The 23,411-nt window shown below is 43.4% G+C and overlaps 1 protein-coding gene and 1 long non-coding RNA gene across 8 annotated transcripts in view; one reads left to right on the plus strand and one right to left on the minus strand.

Moving 5' to 3' along the window:
- The window catches only part of Mia3 (MIA SH3 domain ER export factor 3), a 40,816-nt gene that overhangs the window by 11,736 nt on the left and 5,669 nt on the right, over nucleotides 1-23,411 (minus strand). For 3 of the 7 annotated variants that reach the window (XM_034513575.2, XM_034513578.2, XM_076941570.1), the window contains exons 3-8: nucleotides 20,799-20,885; nucleotides 15,307-18,067; nucleotides 12,876-13,085; nucleotides 10,868-11,010; nucleotides 4,275-4,406; nucleotides 610-643 (exon numbers count right to left, since the gene is read on the minus strand). In XM_034513575.2, the coding sequence (XP_034369466.2) occupies nucleotides 610-643; nucleotides 4,275-4,406; nucleotides 10,868-11,010; nucleotides 12,876-13,085; nucleotides 15,307-18,067; nucleotides 20,799-20,885 (3,367 nt within the window). Of the gene's footprint in view, nucleotides 1-609; nucleotides 644-4,274; nucleotides 4,407-5,250; nucleotides 5,547-10,867; nucleotides 11,011-12,875; nucleotides 13,086-15,306; nucleotides 18,068-20,798; nucleotides 20,886-23,411 lie in introns of those variants that run through there. The other 4 variants (XM_034513579.2, XM_034513577.2, XM_034513581.2 and 1 more) reach the window with 3 other exon arrangements.
- Nucleotides 5,857-11,367, plus strand: LOC117716525 (uncharacterized). The gene is made up of 2 exons (XR_013112942.1): nucleotides 5,857-6,208; nucleotides 10,148-11,367. It is a non-coding gene; the product is annotated as an uncharacterized LOC117716525 (long non-coding RNA).

Below are 23,411 nucleotides of genomic sequence, written 5' to 3' on the forward strand. Positions count from 1 at the left end.
TGAGCCCAAGATGAAGCCAAATGCCCCAGTATTTTAACAGCAAGGTCTGGTGCATGGCCCTAAGAGAGGGAAACCATGCTTTCCATGACTATTATGCCCTTAAAGGCAATCTATAGTGATTACAGTACAGGTATAAGAATGTTAAGCCTTAAAAAGTGCAGTGTACAGACCTTATGTTTAATTTAGAGATATAGAATTTAAGGAAGTGCTATACCTTTGGCAAATCTCAGAAAATGAGAATGCTTCAAAAACCATTTGCAAAGAGAAACTGAGAAACACACAATACCAGCTCTCTCCACCATCCTGGACACTGTCCACTCAGATATGGATCCAGTGTGCATTTAATGTGTGTTTGTCATTAGCATGCATACTTGATCTGGCCATGGTAACTAACCCTGTTCTCCCCACTCCCTCAGTCTGCTGCTCTCTGTTACCTATCTCAGTTGGCATCACCACGGTTCTACCAGCGAAGCTGGTAGGCTAGAGACAGTAAACTTTCCAGGAGTTAATAAAGCAATCAGACAGTAGAAATCATGGTCTCTAAGTCTACATTACAGAAAACTCACATCAAACACCAATGCAGAAGGTTAATACAAAGGAAAACCGGACCTAAATATTTACCTTGATATACTCTACCCTTTACCTAGAAGAAAAGAAAGAAGATTAAGTTTGTGGTCAAACACTTAAGTAGCATATTGTTCTTAATACAAAAGAACCATAAACAAATGAGGATTAGCAACAAACTTGGTTCAGTATAATAAATCCATAGTATTTGAAAATAAGGAAAGGTTGGGCTGGCATGATAGCTCAGCAGGCAAAGGTGCTTGTCACTAGCTCTGACATTCTGAGTTCCATCCCAGAACCCACATGGTGCAAAGAGAAAGCCTGCAAGTTATGCTCTGATCTGCACATGTGCACCATGGCTCAAATGCAAACAAATAAATAATAAACATAATCTTAAAAAATCTTAAAAAGGCTAAAAGGCATTTCAAGTGTAACTGGTACAAATAGTTCACAATAGCCTCAATAGATATATATAAAATTATAGCTAAAAGTATGTTTATACATCTATTACAAGAGCACCAATCTTAACATATTAGCAGTGATGCTTCATAACACAAGTGGCTACTAGTTTAGTAAGAATAAACACATCAACGTTCTATTTACTCGGTATCATCTGACAACTCTGAATAGCTAGAGACAACTATAGAAATAAGTGTTCAGAAAAATAGCAAAGAAACAAAATTCAAGGGAAAATCTATTTAGATATACATCTCTCACTTACCAGAAACTATTCTAGAAATCCTATTCAAAGCTGTCTATCTGTTGAATGTAGGAGAATTAGCTAGCAGTGGATAAAGCTTTTGCCATGCCAGTGTGAGGACCTGAGTTTGGAAACCCAGAACCCATGGGAATGGCAGTATGTTTGTAATCCCAGTGCTCCTACGGTGAGATGGGAGGTGGCAGTATCAGTCTCCCAGAATCCTTCAGGCCAGCAGCTTACCATATGTGGTGATGAACAATTGAAAAGAAACTGGGTCTCAGAAAGGAGGAAGGCTACAACTGACACCAAGGGTTGGCCTTTGACCTCCACACATGCACACACACACAGAGACACACACACGCATGCATGCATGCACACATGCATGCACACAAACACCACAGACACACAGAAAAACTAAAAACAAGTTAGGAATCTGACAGAGCACATCACCTGACTTCCAAGACTAACAGTGGTACATGGTACTAGGCCTGAAAAGGACATGTTTCCACAGGAGACATACAAGAAAGCGGACAGCTAAAATTGTTATTCCCATCAGGAAAGCAATGACTTCTAGATCTACAAAGCTGAGATAGTAACTGGTGCAGAAAGATTTGCTAAATTTACTTTTCCTTGTAAGTCATGGTCTTACTCTGTAGCCTTCGTTAGTCTGGAACACTATGTAGACCAGGTTAGCCTTGTAGTCACCTGCCTCTGCCTCCTAAGTACTGGGATTATAGGTGTATGCTGCAACATCTAGCCCAAATTTCTTAAGAAAAAATTACATTTATGTATGTGTTCATGTGTATGGATGTGTACATCCAAAGGCATACATATGTACATGTGTAGGTCATAGGACAACTTGTGAGAGCTGTTCTTATCTCCAACCATGTGGTGTCCTGGGATCACAGTGAGGTTGTTTGCCTTAGCTGCAGGCACATTATCCACTGAGTCAACTTGCTGGCCTGCTAAATTAATTTGTAACTCAAAATATATTTCTCCTTTCAAATGCTACTATTTAAAAAACTTTTTTTAGATGTATTTATTTGTATTGTTTAATTTATTGTTTATTTTTATTAATGTACTTATTTGTATTATATATGTTTAAATGTTTTGCATGCATATATATATATATGTGTGCCCCATGCATGCCTAGTGGTTGTAGAAGTCAAAAGTGAGCACTGGATCTCGTGGAACCTGAGTTATAGATGTTTACAAACCACCGTGTGACTGCTGGGAATCAGATGTGGGTGCTCTGCAAGAGCAGTAAGTACTGGATCATTATTGAGCCATCATCTCTCTAGCCCTCCAAATACTACTGTTAATTTTAAGTGGTGATAAAAGTCAGAAGCATCCATAAGTCATCCATGAAGTTTCAATCTTATCCATATAAAACATGCATAATTATCTTGTTATAAGAAAATACATTCTGGGGCTGGAGAGATGGCTCAGCAGTTAAGAGCAGTGGATGCTCTTCCAGAGGACCTGGGTTCAATTCCCAGCACCCACACGGCAGATCAAAACTGAATGTAACTCCAGTTCCAGGAGTTAAAATAAAACAAACAAAAAACCTTCCAACACAGGGAAATGAATGACTTTCTCTAATGCCATAGCCTTGGCAATCAACGAGTAAGCTTTTCTTATCCCATTTCACCCAAACTAACAAGAACAGGTAAGTTGGAAGAAGCAAAACCCAGGTATCTTAGGAAAAAGAGCAAGGCTCCAAAGGTGAATGTGTGTATCTGAAACACAAATTGTGCCCAGGAAAACAAAGGAATGAAAATGTAATAATGTGTCTTTGGACACTATATAATCTGTAATTCCAAATAAAAAGGACATTTTCTGAGTACCACAATATATGATCAAACCAGAAAAAAATTGGGAAACATATATAAAGAAAAAGGCTAAGGCTTTGGGAGATGGCTTTAGGATTAAGAGCACCTCCTTCCCTTGCAGGACAGGAGTTTGTCCCACAATGACCTAGAACTTCAGTTCCAGTGGGTCTGATAGGCTCTTCTGGGCTCCTCATCCATCCACATTCACATGCACATAGGCACAGGTGCACAGACATACAACACATAATGAAAGAAGGCTTAAAGGACCTCATTTGCTAGCTGTGTGTGTCACTGCGCTGTCCTATTTGCAGTGTGTGTGCATGTGTTAATGACCATGTGTTAATGTGCCATTAACATCACTTTGAAGGCACAGCTTGCGACTCATTCCATTTCCCACCAACTCACAAGCACTGGCTGCACCCAGTGTCATTTCAGTTGTCAAATATCCCATCACGTGCATGAAGATTAGGTTGCTGCAAGTTCCCACTCCAATACTCTTCCAGGGCTGGCAAGAGAGCTCAGCAGGTCAGGCGCCTGCTGCCTGAGGATGTCAGTCAGTCACGACTGAGTCCAAGCCGTGGGGTCCATGTAAATGTAGAAGATGAGAAAATTCCAGTTCCACAAAATTGTCCTTTGAGTTCTCATGATGGATGTGCAAGTGCACATGCAGAAAATACACACACACACACACACACACACACACACAACTAGCAACTAACTAAAAATAAAGACTGTCTCATTAAACATTCTTGTGTAAGATCTTTAATGTATGATTAATTAGTTCTTCTTTCAGATAGGTTTTTGACAAGGCATCATACTATTTAAGAGGATAACTATTATCCATCCTACTCCTTTATAAAATATCTGATACATATTATTAAATTACTTTTTAGGATGGCTTTAAAGAATTCCCAGTTCTACTTACAGTGTACATGTAGCTACTGAATGCTATAGGAGTTTTTTAAAATCAAACTTTTCCAATCAAAACTATAAATGTTATCTTGTTCTCTTAAGTCTTTATCAATACAAAGATTACACTAAATTATTTGAACAAGTTAACTAGAAGTATAACCATTAATTTGTATTCATGTAGTAATTAAAATAAGTAAAAGGGTCAGTGATCACAAAATATTCCATGTACTTTTGAGTCATGTGATAAGATAATTTAATTTACTTACAACAAGAATAGTTCTCCAGGAGAAAATTGCAAATGAAACAATTCCCAAGACTGCAGTAACAATCACAGGCTGCCATGGCAGTCCATAAAAGTCAGGGCCAGGCTGAACATTATCAGGCAACGTGGCAATTAGCTGAAACAGACAGATTAGAAATAATGGAAAACTTTAAAATTTTTACAATAAAACATTAATAAAGAATCCTCATAAAAATTCTAAACCAATCTCCATCAGGTAAGCACTCCAGGCTATCTTCAAAAATTCCCACTTCAAAAAATACAGGATATTGTCGGTCTCTAATTTGCTTGACTTGTAGAGTCCTCAAGCAGAGAGACTAAATATCTTTTAAGTTCAACATATATTTCCAGTTTCTAATAGGCTCTGTTATATTGTGTTGTCTATTATATACTTAGAAATTCCCTGGATCATACTTTTAGATAAGTTTTATTACTTTAAAAAGCACACAACACAAAGGTTTTAAATATATAAGTAATCAACTTTTGTGGATGCAAAAATCCAATGTGATAACGTATTAGTCTCGTAATATTTTAAGTTATTGGCTACATCCTTACATAAACAAAGACAAGTGATGAGTAAGTCTAGAAAGTTCTTGATAACCGGTTTAGAGGTCAGGCTCTAAAATGTCGTCTATGTGGCTCTGTGTCTTGGCTCTGTTTCCTCAGAGGCAGTATCACACACCTGCCCACTCTACACTTTCACTGCCTGCTAATTACAATACTGGCCCCACCCCCCGACACAGCCGCAGGGAAAGGACTCCACCACCTAACACATTGCCTGTCACTGTGGCAGAGAAAATCCAACAAGTGACCAAGGCGTCCCACACCGCAGCGCCGCGTCCCGCCGGCCCCGGGCTCCGCTCGCCTCTCCGGGGACCGTCGCTCTGGATACTCGCTCTGTCCACCACTGGTCCCCCCGCCTGTCACAGCCGCGACCCTTCCCTGCGACTGGGGACTGTCACCTCTAGGAGCTTGGCTATGAGGGCTGCGTAGAGCACCGAGAGGGACCCCAGCAGCTCGGGGTCCCCCGGGGAGGCGGTGACAGCAGGCACGGTGACAGGCAATGAGTCCATCGTGTGGGGGCAGCTGCGCGGAAACGACGCTTCCTGTGGACAGCACCGAGCCGGCTTTCACCGCTTCCGCCTCGGGAAGGACCGGCTCCGGGGGGCGGACACTGGGAATGAACTTCGCCTTCCCGGGCCGCCGCACCTTCCGCACTAGGCCTCCGGCAACATACGTCATCAGACACGGCCGAGGAGCGACGTCAGCGCACCCAGGAAGCCAGCAAGCGGAGCGTGCGGGGGGCGGGGCGGGAGGCGGGGCAGGGGCGGGGCGAGACGGGACGTGTGCGGAGCAAACCAACCGCCGGGTGGAGCTGGGGGTGACAGCGCGCTGAGCGGACGAGTCAAAGCGTAGGAAGTAAAGGGTAAAAGATGGTGCGTGAAGGTTAGCAGAACCACTCATAGAGTGACGAGAGAGAGAAAAGAGCATAGGACCCGGCGGGGCGTAGGGGTGGGGGTTCAAGTGAGGGAGAAGGTTGAGCAGCTGATTAGAAGAGTCAGGTGAGTGCGGCGTTGGGGGGCGGGGGAGGGGAGCAGCACAGAGAAAGCACAAGGTAGAGGATGAAGGGCGAATAACCCTTAGAGGTGGACGGAAGAGTCCAATGAGGAGAAAGTGGGGACCAGAGCTCAAACCAAGCAGAAGAGATCCAGTGAAGCACAATCCAGATGAAAGACGCTCACCTGCCACAGGGCATGGGGTCGATGTGGCCAAGGAGCTATCAAGATGGAGTTATGGACGGACCAGAACAGAACCTGTCTTGAGGTGCTGAGACATAGAAGGGACTGGTTCTGGAAACCCAGACAAGACCAGGGATCTCCAGATCCCTTCTGAGGGATCATGGATCAGACTGGCTTCTGGGTAAGACCTTCCTTCCTGCCCACTCCAATCCTCTTATGGTTCCTCTCCTTTACCTCCACTTGCCTGTAAATAGCCTTATGGAGGAATTCTGTCATTTCCAATTCTGAGCCAACATCTGGGGTCTCCCTCATTTTTAAGGTTACGTGCTTTGTGGACATGGACAAGGGTAATAAATAGCCCAGAAATGATGTTCTTAAAGTTGAAGGCAATGGGGCATTTAATTGGGAGTGGTGGTGATGTCCTGAGTTGCAGAAGAATAACCAAATGAAAGAATATAGTGAGAAGGCAGGCTCAGTTCTACCCCTGGAATACAGACCATAGGGCAGAAAAGAAAACCCAGAAACCCCCCCACATAGGAGGTAGAAGGTTGAAGCCGGAAGATTGCTGTGGGTTTGAGACCAACTTGAGCTACAGAATGGGTTTCCTGGGTTACAAAGTAAGACCCTAGTATAGACAATGAACTAAAATAAGGAGCTGGAGGGACGGCTCAGTTGCTAAGAACTCATACCACTCTTGCAGAGGATAGGAGTTAGGTTCCCAATGCCCTGGTGGGACGGCTCACACTGCCTGTAACTCCAGCTTCAGGTGATACAAGCCCCTCTTCTGACCTCCACGTGCATAACTCTCAAATAGACACACGTGCAGACACATAAAAATAAAAAGAGTGGTTAGAGAGATTGCTCGGTGGTTAGCGCAGCAGTTTTAAAACACTGGCTGCTCTTTGAGAGGACCTGGGATTGGATTCCCAGCTTTCAGATGGTATCTCACAACTGTTTGTAACTTCAGTTCTAGGGGATCTGATGCCCTCTTCTGGCCTCCATGGACACCAGTCATGCATACAGTGCACAGGCATACATGTGGTACACAGATATACATGTAGAAAAAACTGGCCACATACATAAAATAAAAATGAAATTAAAAAAATAAAAGTAAGATAAGAATAGTGGCTCACACTTGCAATCCTGGTACTTGGGAGGCCAAGGCAGGAAAACTGATACAGCTTCAAGGGTAGCCTGGGCTAGCGAGGAATACAGAGCGAGACACTGTTTCAAGAAACACCAACACCAATAGTAATTGTATATGGTGCTAGGATATGGGTTCCAAACAAGATGAGAAATAAGAATATTGGCTACTGGGAATAAGATTAAGAATTGAATATGTTTAAGGCTCTGACATCGAAACCCTTAGAGAAAAAAAAAAGTGCAAAATACCTGGTATGAGGCTTGTGCTTTCACAGTGAGAGTCTAAGAGACCAGAACCCATTTCAAGCATCTTTCATTTCTATACGGCAGAGTCTTTCAGAACTCCTTTGGGGTTTGAAAATGAATGCTACACTGTTGTCATCTGATACTCATCACCAAGTTAGGTTTGCTGCTTTTGTTTGAAGATTTCCATGACAAAGTGTTAAAAAGCTGGGCATGGTGGCGCACACCTTTAATCCCAGCACTCTGGAGGCAGAGGCAGGCGGATCTCTGTGAGTCTGAGGCCAGCCTGGTCTACAGAGTTTCAGGACCATCAAGGCTATGTAGTAAGACCCTGTCTTAAAGAAAAAGAAAAACAACCAGCAAAACAAAACAAACAAAATCCTTAAAATTTGAAACAGGATACAACTTCACCTATTCAAAGAATTACTGTGTAGAAAAAGGATTACATCTTACAGAGAGTTTCATATAAAGAGAAATTTTGAGTCAATATAAAAATGAATTAGCCACAGAGGAGGCGTGGCCCTGACAGGCAGGCTCACACTAAGAATTACTGATGCACACAGGAAAGTAGAGCCTACTGAAAATGATCACATTCAGTGAATTCAGCCAGCCTCAGAAAGACAAATATGTTTTCTATCATTTCCGGTTCCTAGATTCTAAACTGATACATAAAAGCATGAATGTATATATGACATGAAAATATAAGTAAGACTGTCCAGGAGAATAAAGGGGGCTACATGGATGAGAAAGGGGGAGCAGAGGGCTGGTGAGATGTTGAACACAAGATATTTACTTGTATGAAGCCTCACAACAAAATACATTTTTAAAAGAAGAATTACTAATGCACAGACCTCAGAAAGAATGGCATGTCAGGAAATCGCTGTCACTAGTAAGACGCTGGGGCAGTCATCTTCCAAAGTCCCTTCTAATTGTTAAGATTCCAAATAGCAGCCAACAATTGACCCATGAAGCTGACCTGCGGTGGTTCAGCTCCCCTGATCAAAGCAGAACAAATTTATCTTCTCTTCCAGGTAACTATGCTCCTTGCCTGAAATTTTATATTGCCTCGTTCGTAGGTCCCCAGTTTTCCCATATAATCGTATCCTCATGAGCCCTTGAAAAGTCAGGACTGTAACTTACAGGCACTAGTTCTCTTCTTCCAAGGCATGGGATGTGGGACTGAACTCAGGTAGTTAGACATGACAGCAAGTGCCTTTACCTGTTGAGCCTTTTTTGCTAGCCCCCATATTAGAATCTTTGACTCCTAGCAGATGCCTTGTGCATATTGGGTCATTAAAATGTTTTCTGGAGCATGCCCTTTGAGTCAGAATCTTAGAACACTGTGTCCTTTCTTGCCATGTATGTCTATATCTTCCTCTGGCACCCTACAAGTGGATGCTATATCCTGTATCTTATCTGTGTCTCTAACTCAGACCAAAAAGTGAGAGTCATATATATATGTGAGGAAGACAGTCTTCCTTCCACACTCGACCACTGACTCGACCACTGACTCCATGAGATGCTTGGAGGATACTCCTGAGCCTGGTTCAGTCACTGAAAGCATCTTCACTGTGACAGCTCAGAGCCATCACACCTTAGCCAGGAGCTGCCACCAGCACAAGCAGCCATGGAGAAAACTTAAGATGGATTGGCTCTGTCCCATCTCATCAGGCAGCCTCTCTGAATTTGCTGGTACTCAGCATCTTTACACTGCTTTCTAACTATAAAGAAGCAGCAGGAGTGGGAGGAAATCCCACAACGTGCCAGACACTGCCGATCAGATCACTTGGTTGTTGCAGTCGGCATAGTTTTTATTTGCACTTTTCAGACAAGGAGGCTGAGATGCATCGTTTAGTTATTTGCTATTCAACATCTTAACAGAATGGAACAGTGGTTGACAAAGACGGAAAGGGGAGTGGGGAGGACAGGAAGTTATTAAATGAGGGGCAGAAAAGCACAGAGGAACTAGTTCTGCATTTTCTGTATCACAGTTCATGGATTGTAACAGCCTGTGATAAGTTTTCAAATGATTAAAAGTGGGCTGTAAAGATGGCTCAGTAGGCAAAGGTGCTTGCACCATTGCTAATATAACCTGAGTTTGGTCCCCAGAACCCACATGGTAGGAGAGGACTAACTCCTGCAGGTTGTTCCCTGACTGTCTCCACATACATATGCATACACTCATCCATGAACATTAAATAGATAGAAGAACGTTTTTTTAAAAAAAAAAAAAAAATCAGAGACACCATAGACATAATCATCCTGATTTGCTCATCACATAATCTACACATCTATCAAGTCACCATAACTCACATCATAAAGATGTACAGTTGCTATGCTCTAAATAAACAAGGTTTAATAATTTGTACAAACTTTTAAATTGGGATTTGAAACCAGATCTTCCTGATTCAAAACCATTTTTACAGAAAACATCCAAAAGCAAAACTCTTTTACACAATCCTCAAGATTACAGGCCCTAGAGGAGACCACTGTGACCAAGATGCAGTCGTGACATCACTTGGCCTCCAGCCTGGTCCAATTTACCTAGAAAAACATCCAATATCCACATACACCACGAGAGGGAGCTAAATCTTACAAACTTGACTAAGCTTCCAGAGATGTTTAATGTCTTACTTGGATCCGGACTCTCTTCAAAAAGATGAGCTGGAATAAACATTTTGCCAGGATAGCTCTTTCTAGGAAATAGATCTGACCTCCCACTTCTCTGTTTCAGATCTTCAAAGGGTACGTAACAAGGACAACTTAAGAGAACGCCTGAGAACACGCCTCCTTCACAGGCTGCCCTGTCTCCCCCAGCATCCCCTTTGCTCCATGCTTCTCTGTCTCTAACATGTCCCTTCTGTCCCTGTTGTCCATCACCCTTCCCCAGTCCATTCAGTCCAACAACAAACCATACTTCTTATCCACATCTCAGCTAACGCCTAGCCCTCTTGCTCTAATACCAACCATGACAAAAACTGTATTTTCTGTTTCAAGTGAACATCTCCAGCTCCCTGAGGTACTGAAAGGTCCCAGAGGACAAATCCTGCTTTATAGGTGTGTACATGCCCAGCCCTGCCAGGGACTGAACTCTTGTGTGCTAACCTAAGAGCTCCTAATTAAAGCCATCCACCTGCGGCTCACTTCAGGAGGCACCTCCAGAGGATCAGAAGCAGAGTTCATAAAGATATTTTAAATTCTTCATTCCAGGCTCAGATTCAACTTAAAACATGTTGCAAATCAAGCCAAGATGGCAACCTATGTCTACAGCATCAACACTTGAAGATATTAGCCAGAGGATCTGTAGTTCAAGGTCAGCCGTGGCTGCATGGGGAGTTTGAGGCTGGCCTCACCTATATAAGACCTGCTATCATCAGCCCTTATGAATACTTCCTCCCTGTAAACACCGAAATATTAATCAGTGTTCTAGCTGAAGAAACTATATCCGACTTACCATCTTACTTAAATAAAGGATGAAGGAATACAGGGGACCAAGTGCACTTTCCAGAGGTGGGACAGCCGCTGGCTCCTCTGTAGTAGTCTCTAGTTGCTTTTGTACATCTCCAGCCCCGACAGGACCATCTTCCATTACAAGACCTAAAAGGGGGCAACAGACAACATATTTTCTAAGTATTTTTCTCTTTATTTAAATGTTCACAGAATGCCCTCTAAATATTAGTCACTCAGTATCATGGTTTGAATATGCTTAGCCCAGGGAATGGCACTATTTGGAGGTGTGGCCTTGTTGGAGTAAGTGTGCCACTGTGGGTGTGGGCTTTCGGAATCCCATCCTAGCTGCCTGGAAGTTAGGATTCTCCTAGTAGCTTTCAGATGAAGATGTAGAACTCTCAGCTCCTCCTGGACCATGCCTGCCTGGATGCTCCCACCTTGATGATAATGGACTGAACCTCTGAACCTGTAAGCCAGCCCCAATTAAATGTTGTCCTTATAAGAGTTGCCTTGGTCATGGTGTCTGTTCACAGCAATAAAACCATAACTAAGACACTAAGCATAGAATATTTGAGACTCTTAAGGAAAATTACACAGAGAAAAAAGCAAAGCCTCTAGGATCTTAACTGGATCCATCAGAGCCTTCATTTATAAAAATAAGATCAGCTCCAGTCTGCTGTCCAGGTACTCCATCATGTCTCTTGTCCATTAAGGGGAATTGAAAACAAAACACAAAATTTTACACATTCTCCATATAGATAGAATTGCCAAGCAAGACATTCTTTTAATCCCTGGGCTCTCCACTGTGACATTTTGTACACTTTGTGTATTCCATGGAGAGCAGGGGATATTACCCGAGTGACACTGAACCCTTCATTTCTATAGACTAAGGCTAAGCTATGCTTTATGTTCACACACACACACACACACACACACGCTAGAGCTGGCAGTCAGTGGTAATACTAACCTACCATGTAGGAGGCCTTGAATGTGATCACTAGCACTGGACCACCCCACCAAACAAACCCCAGTAATGACATCCTCATGATACTGTATTGGGTAGCAAAACAGCACACTGAGAGCATCTGGTTTACTAGTGAAATGAGAGTGAGCTGTATACAGTTAGAAAACCACTAATACCATTACTGAGGATGTTTAGAACAAAACCGAAAAAGAACTCTTTATCTCCCACAAATAGTTCCTGTGTGCTGAAATCAAGTATTTACAATTATAAATGTCAGTCTGGTTTGGACTGTCATCCCCTCCTCCCCCCAAGCCCCTGTTGTTTCCTAAAAGCATACCATGGGAAGACACCTGGATACCTCACAGTATTTTTTAAAGGCTGTATTTGCCTCATTTAGACAATTTAAAAAATATATATCTGAATTGCACTGTAGCCACTCAGAGGAATGGGAGTGGTCATTGAAACCAGGGCCTTTAAGCTGAGACTCTAAACTGTCAGCCTTTCCTGGGGGCTTATTTCATACAGCTTGCAATCCCCAGCCCAGCACTTCTTGTGCTCTTGTCTAACAGGATGCTCTGCCTTAGAACATGTAGCCTTTGAAGGATGGGAGCTCAATTTCATACTGAAATGATTTATAGTGTCTGGACACAGCCAAACACTGGTTTGCATGTTAATGACAGTCCCTGGCTTTGTTCCTGTTTTTAATCTCCATGCATATGAACTCTTGCTTTTCCCTGTCTCTTGTGGAACATTTTAGAAATTTATACACACCTAAATTGGTCTGACTTTCCTACCTTTAAGAATAAATATTCTAGCTGGGCGGTGGTGGCGCACGCCTTTAATCCCAGCACTTGGGAGGCAGAGGCAGGCAGATTTCTGAGTTCGAGGCCAGCCTGGTCTGCAGAGTGAGTTCCAGGACAGCCAGGACTACACAGAGAAACCCTGTCTCGAATAACCAAAAAAAAAAAAAAAAAAAAAAGAATAAATATTCTAGCAGGGCTTCTTTATAATACACCTCTATTTCGTAGAGAAAAACTATAAAATTTACCTAGATCTAGGTCTTTCTTGATGTTTGGCATCTGTGATACCTCTGAGGCACTTGTGTACCCAGTCACAGGTTGATCCAAGCGATCAGGGTCCTCTGGAAGCTGCCCACTGGTCACAGGTTGGTCTAAGAGATCAGGGTCGTCCGGAAGCTGCACACTGAGATCTCCTGTGTTTTCTTGTGGTAAGCTGTCTTGCTGGGGTGGTTGCCTCTCTGGAGAAGAACACATCAAGGGAGCTTGATCAAAGATCCATTTTAGTTCACCCAGCTGACCAGCACTCCCTCATCGCCAGCCCATTGCCCTAGATCCCATGTGCACAGGTAAAAAGAGAAGCAAGAGTTGTGACTTCTTTCATACTAAGTGACAATAAAGCACAGATATTCAAAGAAACCTTCACTTCAAAGCATTTCATAACTGCATTCATGACAAAGACTTTACTGACTTGCCATGGCAAGCCAGACTATGCCCACAGACATGCAGAGGAGGATTCCAGTCTAACAGAGAACCCAGGAACAACATAAAGAACAGTCTTCTTCGTGCATAGGCTGTTGGTCTCAGGGAGCCCATAGAGAAGGGCATTCTGCGCATGGACAGCTTGCAAAAGTGACTTTAGAACACTATTGAGTACTGTTAGAATACTTCCAGGTGAGAGGACTATCTTTCCTATGAGCCTGAGTGATGGATAGGACACTATGAGCCACGAAAAAAGATCATTTCTTTGCAGCCTCATTTTTTTTTTTTTTTTTTTTTTTTTGGTTTTTCGAGACAGGGTTTCTCTGTGTAGCCCTGGCTGTCCTGGAACTCACTCTGTAGACCAGGCTGGCCTCGAACTCAGAAATCCGCCTGCCTCTGCCTCCCAAGTGCTGGGATTAAAGGCGTGCGCCACCACCGCCCGGCACAGCCTCATTTTTTAAACCCCCAAAATTATTTGAGTTTTAATCTTTTTTAATTTGTCTTATTTTATGTATTTGGATATTTTGTCTGCATGTATGTGTGTGTACAATGTACATGCAGTGCCCAGAGGGTATCAGATCACATAGACCTGGAGGTCTAATGGTTGTGAGCTGTTATGTAGGTGCTGAAAACTAAACTCAGGTCCACTGCAAGAGCCAGTGCTCTTAACCGCTGTGCTATCTCTCCAGCCTGAATATTCCATTCTTAACCAAAAGCTTCAATTTTAAAACATGCTCACTTCTCCCAATTCTCAGGAAAATTAGCAGTCTAGGAAAACAGGTATCTGTAACTATGCTTGATACCATTCACCTTCTGTACAGCTACTTTCATTTGCAAAGCATGAATACATTGAATACAACACGTACAGGAATCAGAAGCTTATGTCAGGGGTCAATTCAATAAATATATACTTCTGTTTGTCCAGTGCTGTAGGAAAGCTCATCCTGGCTCCATCCTTGACTAACCTAACATAAAGACCCTAGGGGCCAGTGATGTATAACTGGTGTAAGCTGCTGTCCCTAAGAAGTAGGAGATAACAGGACGCCCACAAAAGATGAAAAGTACGATTCCCAGCTATGAAAATCAAGAAACTAAAACAAGTCTGACATATGAGCCAGCTATACCACTCTTAAGTGTTCAGCAAGTGGACTCCAAGACAGTGTAACACAGAGATACACATCAATGTCTACTGTAACCCTAGTCAGGACCACTGAGATACAGAACCACCTAGGTGTCCAACAACAGAGGGGCAGACAAAGAACATGTGGGACGTGGTAGAATCTTTTCAGTCACGGGGATGAATGAAGTTATGTTATTTTCAGGAAGGTGGAAGCAGCTGGAAATCATCATGTTAAGTGAAGTAAGTCTGTCTCCAAAGGACAGACGTCCCAGTTCCTCTCGTTTCTGGATCTCGGGATTTATACAGGTATACAAAATCAGTTATGTACAAATGATGTGTTCCTGTCTAGAGGAACATGGAAGGCTAACTGGAAACGGGATGGGGAAAGGGAGGGTAGCCTGGTGCAGAGAAGGACATGCTGGAAGGACACCCCATATTTTAAATGTTATAAAGCACTACAGTGCTGAGTCTGCACCTTTACTAATAAATACACAAGGAACGTGTGTTCATAAAGCCCCTCTTATAACCTTACATGAAAGCTGTGCTTTGTTAAGAACTTTACTTCGTGATTTGTTTTCTTGGTTACGTATTCTCGTAAAGTTTTTATAAAGTTTCCCTTTGAAGATGAAAACCAATTTCAGCTGTCCTATGAAAGAAACAATGGTATGGGGGGAGAGGGGCAATCCTCCTTTATACTCAGCCTAAAAGGAAGCTGGAAGGGAAGGCTCTGTAGGTCTAGAGCCTCTCCTTTAGACACTCCTGTAGAACTGTGACTAGAATTTTACAAACAGGAAATGGAACACTTTAGTATATCTCACTCCTGCAGACTATCTCCACGAGGTCATAGGCAGGTACTTTACCTTCTGGTCCAGCCCAGACTTCCTCCGGAGGTGGAGGTGTGACTAATGGGGCAGTCTCCACTCCAGAGTATTGGTACCTGACAAAATAGATCAGGTCTTGTATGTTATCCAGCACCTCAGCTTCTTCCAACGGACTGTTCTCTTTTGAGCCCAGGTCCCTATTTTTGGTCACTCGTGTATCAAGCATTTTCTCCGCCATACTTAGAATTAGTGACTCTGAGGCTCGGAAGACTTTGTCTAGGACTTTCTCCACGTTGTACGGCAGGCTGTCCCGATGCGCTGATCTCAGCTTTATCGACATGTCTTGGAGCAAGCGCTCCAGCTCATGAATATCGAAGTACTTTAGGAAACGATACAGGGACCGTTGGTCATCCTTGAAGAAGCTGTTTATGATAGGCAAGTCTTCCCTTATACTCTTGAGCACTATGTCAGGAATTTCGGGTGTAGCTCCCTGGGACGAGTCATCCCCAAGATCAGTGTCAGGCTCCTGGCTTTCTGAGTCTCCAAGCTCCCTGGTATCTTCCAGCTCCCCTTCTGAGATTTCTTCTCCCCAAGGGTCTTCAAGTCCCAAGGTATTGACTAGTTCCTCGGGGTTGTCTTTGTGTAAGTCATTAGGATTTTTATTCAGAACAGCTTCCCTGGAGCTTGGAGTCTGGGCTGCTGTCTCGTCAGGAAGACCGGGGACTTGAGAGGGCCTCTGGGCTGTCGTATCTGCCAGATGGCTTTCTTCTCTGCCCACCACCACACTACCGGACTCCTTGCCCAAATCACCTGCCTCTTCGGATGTGATTTCACTGTTTTTACCAGTGTCCAAAATCATATTAGCTGCTTGTTTGCTTTTTTCAGTGTTAAGGCTCCCCAATATTACTTCTTCGAAAACTTGAGAATTCATATCTGACCTCCCGTCATGAGTGCTAGGGTAGTTTTCTCTAGATTGCTGTGCACTTACAGCATTTTCATCCTCCAGCAGCCCCTCGGGGGGATAGTCATCTTCCTGCTCCTCAGCATCCAGCCTTCCAGGTTGGACACTCAGCACTTTCGAGCTCTCAGCCTCCTGTGTCCTTTGTATGGCCTTGGGTGGCTCTGCATCTGTAGGGTCTTCCCTGCCCTCTTCCTCCAGAAACCCTGTCTTCTCATGCGCATGCTTACTGACTACAGCAGCTATGTCTCGCTCTTGCTGCCAAGAAAGATTTTTTCCCAAAGTAGGAACTTTCCCCTCCAGTTCTCTTGAGAAACCAGTTTCCTCTGGAGGGGAGAATCTAGGTTGATTCTGAGTTTTAAGATGTGGTTCTAGAAATCCCTCCTGCTGGCTGGCTTTTGGTCCACTGATGGAAACGTCTGGAACCTCTGTACTGTCTTTGGATGCATCAGGCTTATAATTTCCCGTGAGTGGTGTAACACCCAAGGATTCGAGCTTGTTATTTTCCATCACTGAACTCCCCGCAGCTTCGCGTACTAATTCACTCTCCAAGCCGTCTCTCTGAATCTCTCTGGACTTGTCTTCATGGGGTGTTTCCTTTGAGATATGGATAACTGGTTCTTTTAGGCCATTTTCTTTTTTTTCAAAAACGGCTTTTAGTGTAAAGTCTTTGCGTTCTTCAGCAGACGGCAGAGGGTTCAGCTTGCTACTCTGAGGACGAAAAGCACTCACCGTTTCTGACTTGGCATCCTCTGATTCTGAGTCAGGATGTACCAGGCCTCTCCTGGATTCCTGTATTTCCTTTTCTTCTCCTGTAATGGCAAGTTCTGGGTCTGTTTCTGAGTCCTTTCCATCATTTGTTTTGGTCTCTTCTACAAAAGGATCATCACCTTCAACCTCTTGGTCTGTATAGCCAGCTGTTGACTGTGGCTTCCTCTGATGGCTAGGTGAAACAGACACATCCTCCTCCATGATAGGTCTCTCTAAATCCACCACACCCGTTTTTCCTTCACCTCCTGTGACAACAGAGAAGAAAGTATCCCCCCAGGTTGTCAATACATCTTTATTGTCATCTCTGATGCCAGGAGGCAGAGTGGGTTCAACTTTATCTTCTTCACTCCAATTCGGGTCCTTATCTGTTAAATATTTCTCTATCATGGGCTTCCCAGGGGCTTTCTCGTCTTTGTCTGCAAAGGTTAGTAATGGTAGTTCATCAGAGCTGTCTGTGTTCTCCTCTTCCTCGTCATCCTCCACTGGGTAATACTCAGCACCCAGCTCTTCATCGAAATCATCTTCTAAGGAAGTGACCAACCTGGTTGCCTCATCGTCAGACACAAGGGCATCAGCAGTTGAGCCAAGCTTGGTTTTCAGGTCAAGACTCATTTCTGTTTTCAGGACTTTGTAAGCATCTGTCTTCTCCTGCTCCACAGAGGTGGAAGAACTATTACCAGTTCTGTTTTCGCTTCCGGACACTTTTAATTTATTGTGCAGAATTTCTTCAAAAGTGTCCAATGAAGACTGCACTCCCTGAGTGTTAGCTGCTAGATTGCCATGAGGGTGGTTCTCCTGAGCTGAAGATTGTCTCTGAGGTTCCTTGGTTTTCTCTGAGAAAGCACCTTCTCCATCCTCTGAATCAGTTCTGACTGCCTTGGGCTCAGGTGCAGGGTCAAGTTCATGCTCCTGAGACCCCTCAGGAGATTTCTCTCTGTGCTGAGAAACTTCTTCAGCTTTCTCCGACTCTTTGGGTACAGAGTCCTCCAGTCCCAAAGATCCTAAAAGCTCTCCTACATTATAACTGTTAAAATCATCTCTTCCTCCTTCAAAGCAAACAAAGTCTGTCTCCTGTATGGGGAGAAAACAAAGACATTAGCATCTCAACAAGCCAGTGTCCCAAGAGCAACTCTTATTCATACCAGTCATAGAGATAACACTTGGTTCTAGGAGGGCTTGGAGCCAGTGCTGGGCCAGTCCAGGTATATATCAGGTTGGGAGGGAGAAGGAGGACTCATGTGGCTGATGACTTTGCTTGGCCCCCATCCCTGTATCTGTTTGGAAAATAATCTGTTCCTTCATGCTGTCAGTTTTATGGAGACAGTTGGAGGCTTCCTGTTGGCCAGCTCTGGTTAGGTAAATCTGTCTTATTCTACAGTGCAATTATTTCTGCATTAAAAAATAAAAAATAAAAAGCTGGGTCATATTTTCTAAAAAGCACATTGAGTAAACAAATGGAGTTCTGATATTCTCCCTCTGTGCAACTTCTGTGTTTCTCAGTTTGTTCTGAACACTCGGTGGCAGTGACTTTTGTTGTCAGCTTGACAGCATTGATAATTTTCTAGGAGACAGGCCTCTGGGCATGGCTGTGAAAGTTTCTAGCCCAGACAAGGGAACTGACAAGGGAAGACCCACCATAAACTTGGGCAGCATCATCTAGGGGCCTGGAATGACATAAGAAGCAAAAAGCAACCTTAATGCCACAATTCATCGCTCCAGCTTCTAACCACAGATGAGCAGCTGCCTCATGCTTCTGCAGACAAGACTTCCCTGCCATGATGAACTATACCTCAGACCAGGAGACAAAACAAGGGCTTCTCTTCAAGTACTGCCGACAGCAAGAGAAAAGTAACAGACAGAAGGGGAAGGCGGCTGTCCTGTACTGGGCCTCCTGTGTCTAATATCAGGATGCTCACTTTGTCAGCAATCTGTCTGGGGAGCAGCAGGACCATGCAGCACTCTGCCCCAGAGTCCTCTCTGCCATAACAGGGCTGTGGTGTTCTAAGTCTTCAGGGATTTTTGAAACATATCTTCATTGGACTTGGAAATATCTATCGGCTAAAAAGGCATCTTAGTGACGGAGTGAGAATTGAAAGTGGTGGGTCTTGAACTGTTTTGGGGTCAAACAGCCCTTTCATAAAGGTTGTATATCAAATATTCACGTTATGATTCATACAGGAGCAAACCTACAGTTATGAAGTAGCAACACAATAATTCTATGGTTGAGGGGTCACCACAACACGAGGAACTGTATTAGAGGATTAGAGCGTTAGGCAGGTTGCGAACTGCTGCTTCAGAGGGCTGAGAATGGAGTCAGAGGGTGTCAAAGTCTCACTTTCTAATTTCTGGAACAGCCAGAAAACATGGTTCAGGGGGATACCTTTCAGTAAGTTAGAGTTCTTGGCAGCAATTAGTATCTTAAAAGACTTCATATATCTGGGTTCTTTTCCCACAAAGCAACTGGTGCCAAAGGAATCACATTCTAAGAAGAACATTAAAAGAACAACTAAGAAATTTGTCCCCAACCAAGCTTTCACAATCTTCTGGGGAGACCTGTCCCATGCAAAGGGGCTGGTGACGTCCTCCCTTCATCACCGGCATTTCCAAGCCATTGTCTTAATGTCAAGAGAAGGATGTCATGGGAAGAGTGACAAGAGGGAACACAGAGTCCATAGCAGGCGAGGTCTCTCTCCCTTCCTGCACAGTCTGTTAACAGAGAACCTCAACATGTAAAACGATATGATGACCCCCGAGAGTATAGAGGGCTGTGAAGAACAGTGTCAGGTCTGCGACCCAGTCCACAAACTGCCTTAGACCTGCAGCCCCGTGCCCTGCAGCCACCTGAAAGATGCTGGCGTTAATTGTTATGTTCCAAAGCCTCAGAAAAGAGTCACTGGGATGGGGATTCTAAGATAAAAAAATCACCTCAGACACAAGAGCACCATAAGTCTGTGTTGTGGATGAATGCTCTGTAGAGGGGGAGCTAGCCCCTTATAGACCTGAGACTGTACCTCACATAAAGCCCTTACATCACTTTTCCAGATCTGTGACATTGGCCATTAGATCACTAGAGTCGTGGACAAAAAGCCTTTGTAGCAACAGGGTCTGCACACAACTTTGAGTTTGATTAACTGAGCCCACTTTCTATGTGTTTAAAATGCTTAGTACCTAGTGAGTAGTTTTCAAATTAGGATTCCTCTTTCTGCTTGTAAAATAAAATTGTTTACCTCTATAACTAAGTACAACAATTTTTTTTTGTTTTGTTTTTGTTTTTGTTTTTGTTTTATTGAGACAAAATCTTAAGTAGTTCAGGCTGGCTTTTTAAGTTCAGGCTCTTTAAGAGGGCATCCTGACCCTGCTGCTGCTGCCTCTCAAATATTAGGATTATAAGTATCATCATACCTGACTAAGATATTAAATCTTAACTTTTACATACTTTTTAAAAAAGGAGATATATCAGTCTATAGCCTATCAGTCCTATAAGAACATCAACTTCAATATATTAGACAATTCTCAGAATACATAATCTCCTGTAAATGCTTTTCAAACATTCTCTTCTTTTTTAGTTAGTCTGATTCCAAATTCAAATCTGATGCATAAATGTTGTTTTTCCCCTATCCAAGCATGGCCAGAGTCTTTCAGAAGAGATGATTGTACTATATAAGAACTGTCAGGGGAAATGGAGTGTCTTTGCCTGACACCATCTTAAACAGCCACCGCCACCATCACCACCACCAACACGAGTTTTAATTGATTATCACTGATGAACGTGTTAGGCAGTTTGTCACTAAGAACAACTTACGTCTGCCGGGATGTGTAGCTCTTCCTCCATGTACTTATGAAGCACCTTGATCAAATGTTTTGGAAAATATCCAAAACTGGGTCCAACCTATGTGAAAAAAAATGGGCAAAAGGGACAAATGTCAATCAAGTTCTGTATGAGAAATACAAAGGACAGCCTTTAGCAGTGACGGGAAATACTCAGAGAGGTAAGGTATAAACAAGAGAAATAGGCATTTGCTGTTAATAATTTAGCTGCAATGACTGTGCCAATGAAAATTAATATTGTTAAACCAACAGTTCTCTAAGCCACAGACATGTTCTTTTGCATATCACTTATGTATAACATTAACATAGTGTTAGCATTAGAAGTAATCTGAGATCTGAACAAGAGAAGCTTCCTGCAGTCTATGTGGTTAAGACCTGATAAAACAAAGCTGACTAGACACACAGTTCTAAGTGATCTCTGGCCAGAATTTACGTGAGCGCTTGATAACATTGCTCCTCAACCATGTCTAACAAGTTTCCCTTAAATCAGTTCACAGCAGCCATGGAAATCAGTAGAAGCAAGCAAGACTTGTCAACAACTTCTGTTGTTGTGTGTGGCTACAACAGACAATACTTATCGATACCATGTGTTATGTGCTAGCTTCTTCCAAAACCAGCGTTCAGAAGTATTTGGGGGCATTAACTAAAATTATGACATAATGCATACTTATCTACTTCTCAGGCTTCAGCTTCATGTAAAATAAATCTAAAGAAATAACCCCAGTCTTTCTTAGCACTCATAACTAAGATACATAAAATGTGCATGTGTGTATAGAAGCTCCATTTGAGAAACTGTCCTTCACTGGCCATACTCTGAAACAAAGCAGGGACCAATTCCCAACCAATGAAGAAACATACTGATAGACAGACTGATAGGTAGACTGACAGATAGACAGACTGATAGATAGACTGATAGACTGATAGGCAAGCCCACCTTATCACTAATTCTAAAGTCTCCCCATTCACTAGTGTTCTGGGTCTATCCAAAGCCATCTGCAGTTCATGTTAGCACTAGAACAAAGGCCCGAAGATTAGATAAGAAAGGGCATTAAAAGCTACGAGCCTAGCAGATGAACCTTGAGACTGTAGGAAATCAAAAAAGACTTTAGAATGAGAGCAAAGATACTCAAACAAGTTATTCTGAAAACTAAGAATTGTTAATTTTGCAAGTAGTGAAGTTGCCGAAATGAGAGGGAGACTGAGCAGAAATACATTTCCCTTCTGTAGGAAAATTCTACTGAGGTTGGATGTAGACAAGAGAAGGAATCCAGAGATACGTGGGAAAGGGAGGGAGCTCTCCTCCGTAATCTGTCAATTGAGAGTACAGTTCACAGAAAGCTCCAGGATCAGACTCGTGCCACCCTTTCTCATAAACTACAGGCCCTCACCGAGGTAATTCTTATCTAATCTGGCTTCTGTGTGTCACCCCTGCCAAGGCACTGCTGACTTGATTTGGGGGTGGAGAGAATAGTGTCTGCCTTAGGAGGACTACTTCTGCCTAAGCTACTTCGAAAACAAGTATAATTACGTGCTATATAGCCCTGTAAAGAAACACTCAAAAAGATGGCAGATCAGACATGTGGTTTTTTGATAGTGAGCTGAGACACCAGCTGGCAGGCAAGCAAAGCAGTAAAATGACTGTCACAGGATCTGGGCAAACAGTCCCACCCAGGCATGAACATAGCCACCAGCAAAGATCACTTTCTGGCTGGATGCTGAAAGCAGGGTTTCTTAAGGAAGCAAGGTGACAGCCGGGATGTAGAGTGCTTGCCTATTGCATATCGAGTCTTGGTTTGATATGAAACACTACACAAATGGTGCATACCTGTAATCCCAGCATGGATTGCCTTCTAGGTGGAGGCAGGAGGATCAGAAGCTCAAGGCTAGCAGAGTAAGAACTGTGACCCAGAAGAAACAACATGTCTGGAGGCGGAGAGCTAACAGACCAGAGGAAACCATAAAGCCACCTTAGGCCAAACGAACACAAATGAGCTGTGGACAGATGTAACACAGGCACACAGGAAGCAGCCCCAGAGTCAAGACTATCCAGACACTCACCTGGGAACCATGAGAAAACAGCACAGACTCTCCCTCATATCTGTTAAGGAAGCCTGTGAGCAACCACTGGGATGCTGTCTAAATAAAGGGCTGTGCCCAACCACTCGATGCTTTAAACTCCTCCAGCAGAGCTGGGATGCTGACAGAACAATTTTTTTTCTCCATAAGGGGTTGCTAGAATCTTGTTCTGTGCTGATCATTTGGTGTTTTATTGAGAATGAACATTTGAGGCTGGGAGTTGGGGGTGTTTCTAAGCTGGAATATCCCATGGGTCATCATAGACCCTTTAGTCAACAGCCTCCCATGTACCAGCCCTCTTCAGAGGGAAAAAACAACTCTCATGCTTCTCAGCCAGGTCCCTGCTGGTGAATCTCCTTCTTAAACTATACCAGGGCATGGTGGATACAGCCAAGGTCGGCCATGTCTGATACCAAGAGGCAAAGAGTGTCAGGACCAGAATCCCAGGGGCACCTTCCAAGCACAAAGAAAGCAAGAAAAAGATACCTCAGAAGTTACAAACCAACCAAGT

The sequence above is a fragment of the Arvicanthis niloticus genome, chromosome 10 (genome assembly GCF_011762505.2).
Source record: "Arvicanthis niloticus isolate mArvNil1 chromosome 10, mArvNil1.pat.X, whole genome shotgun sequence".
In the NCBI taxonomy this organism is placed as follows: domain Eukaryota; kingdom Metazoa; phylum Chordata; class Mammalia; order Rodentia; family Muridae; genus Arvicanthis; species Arvicanthis niloticus.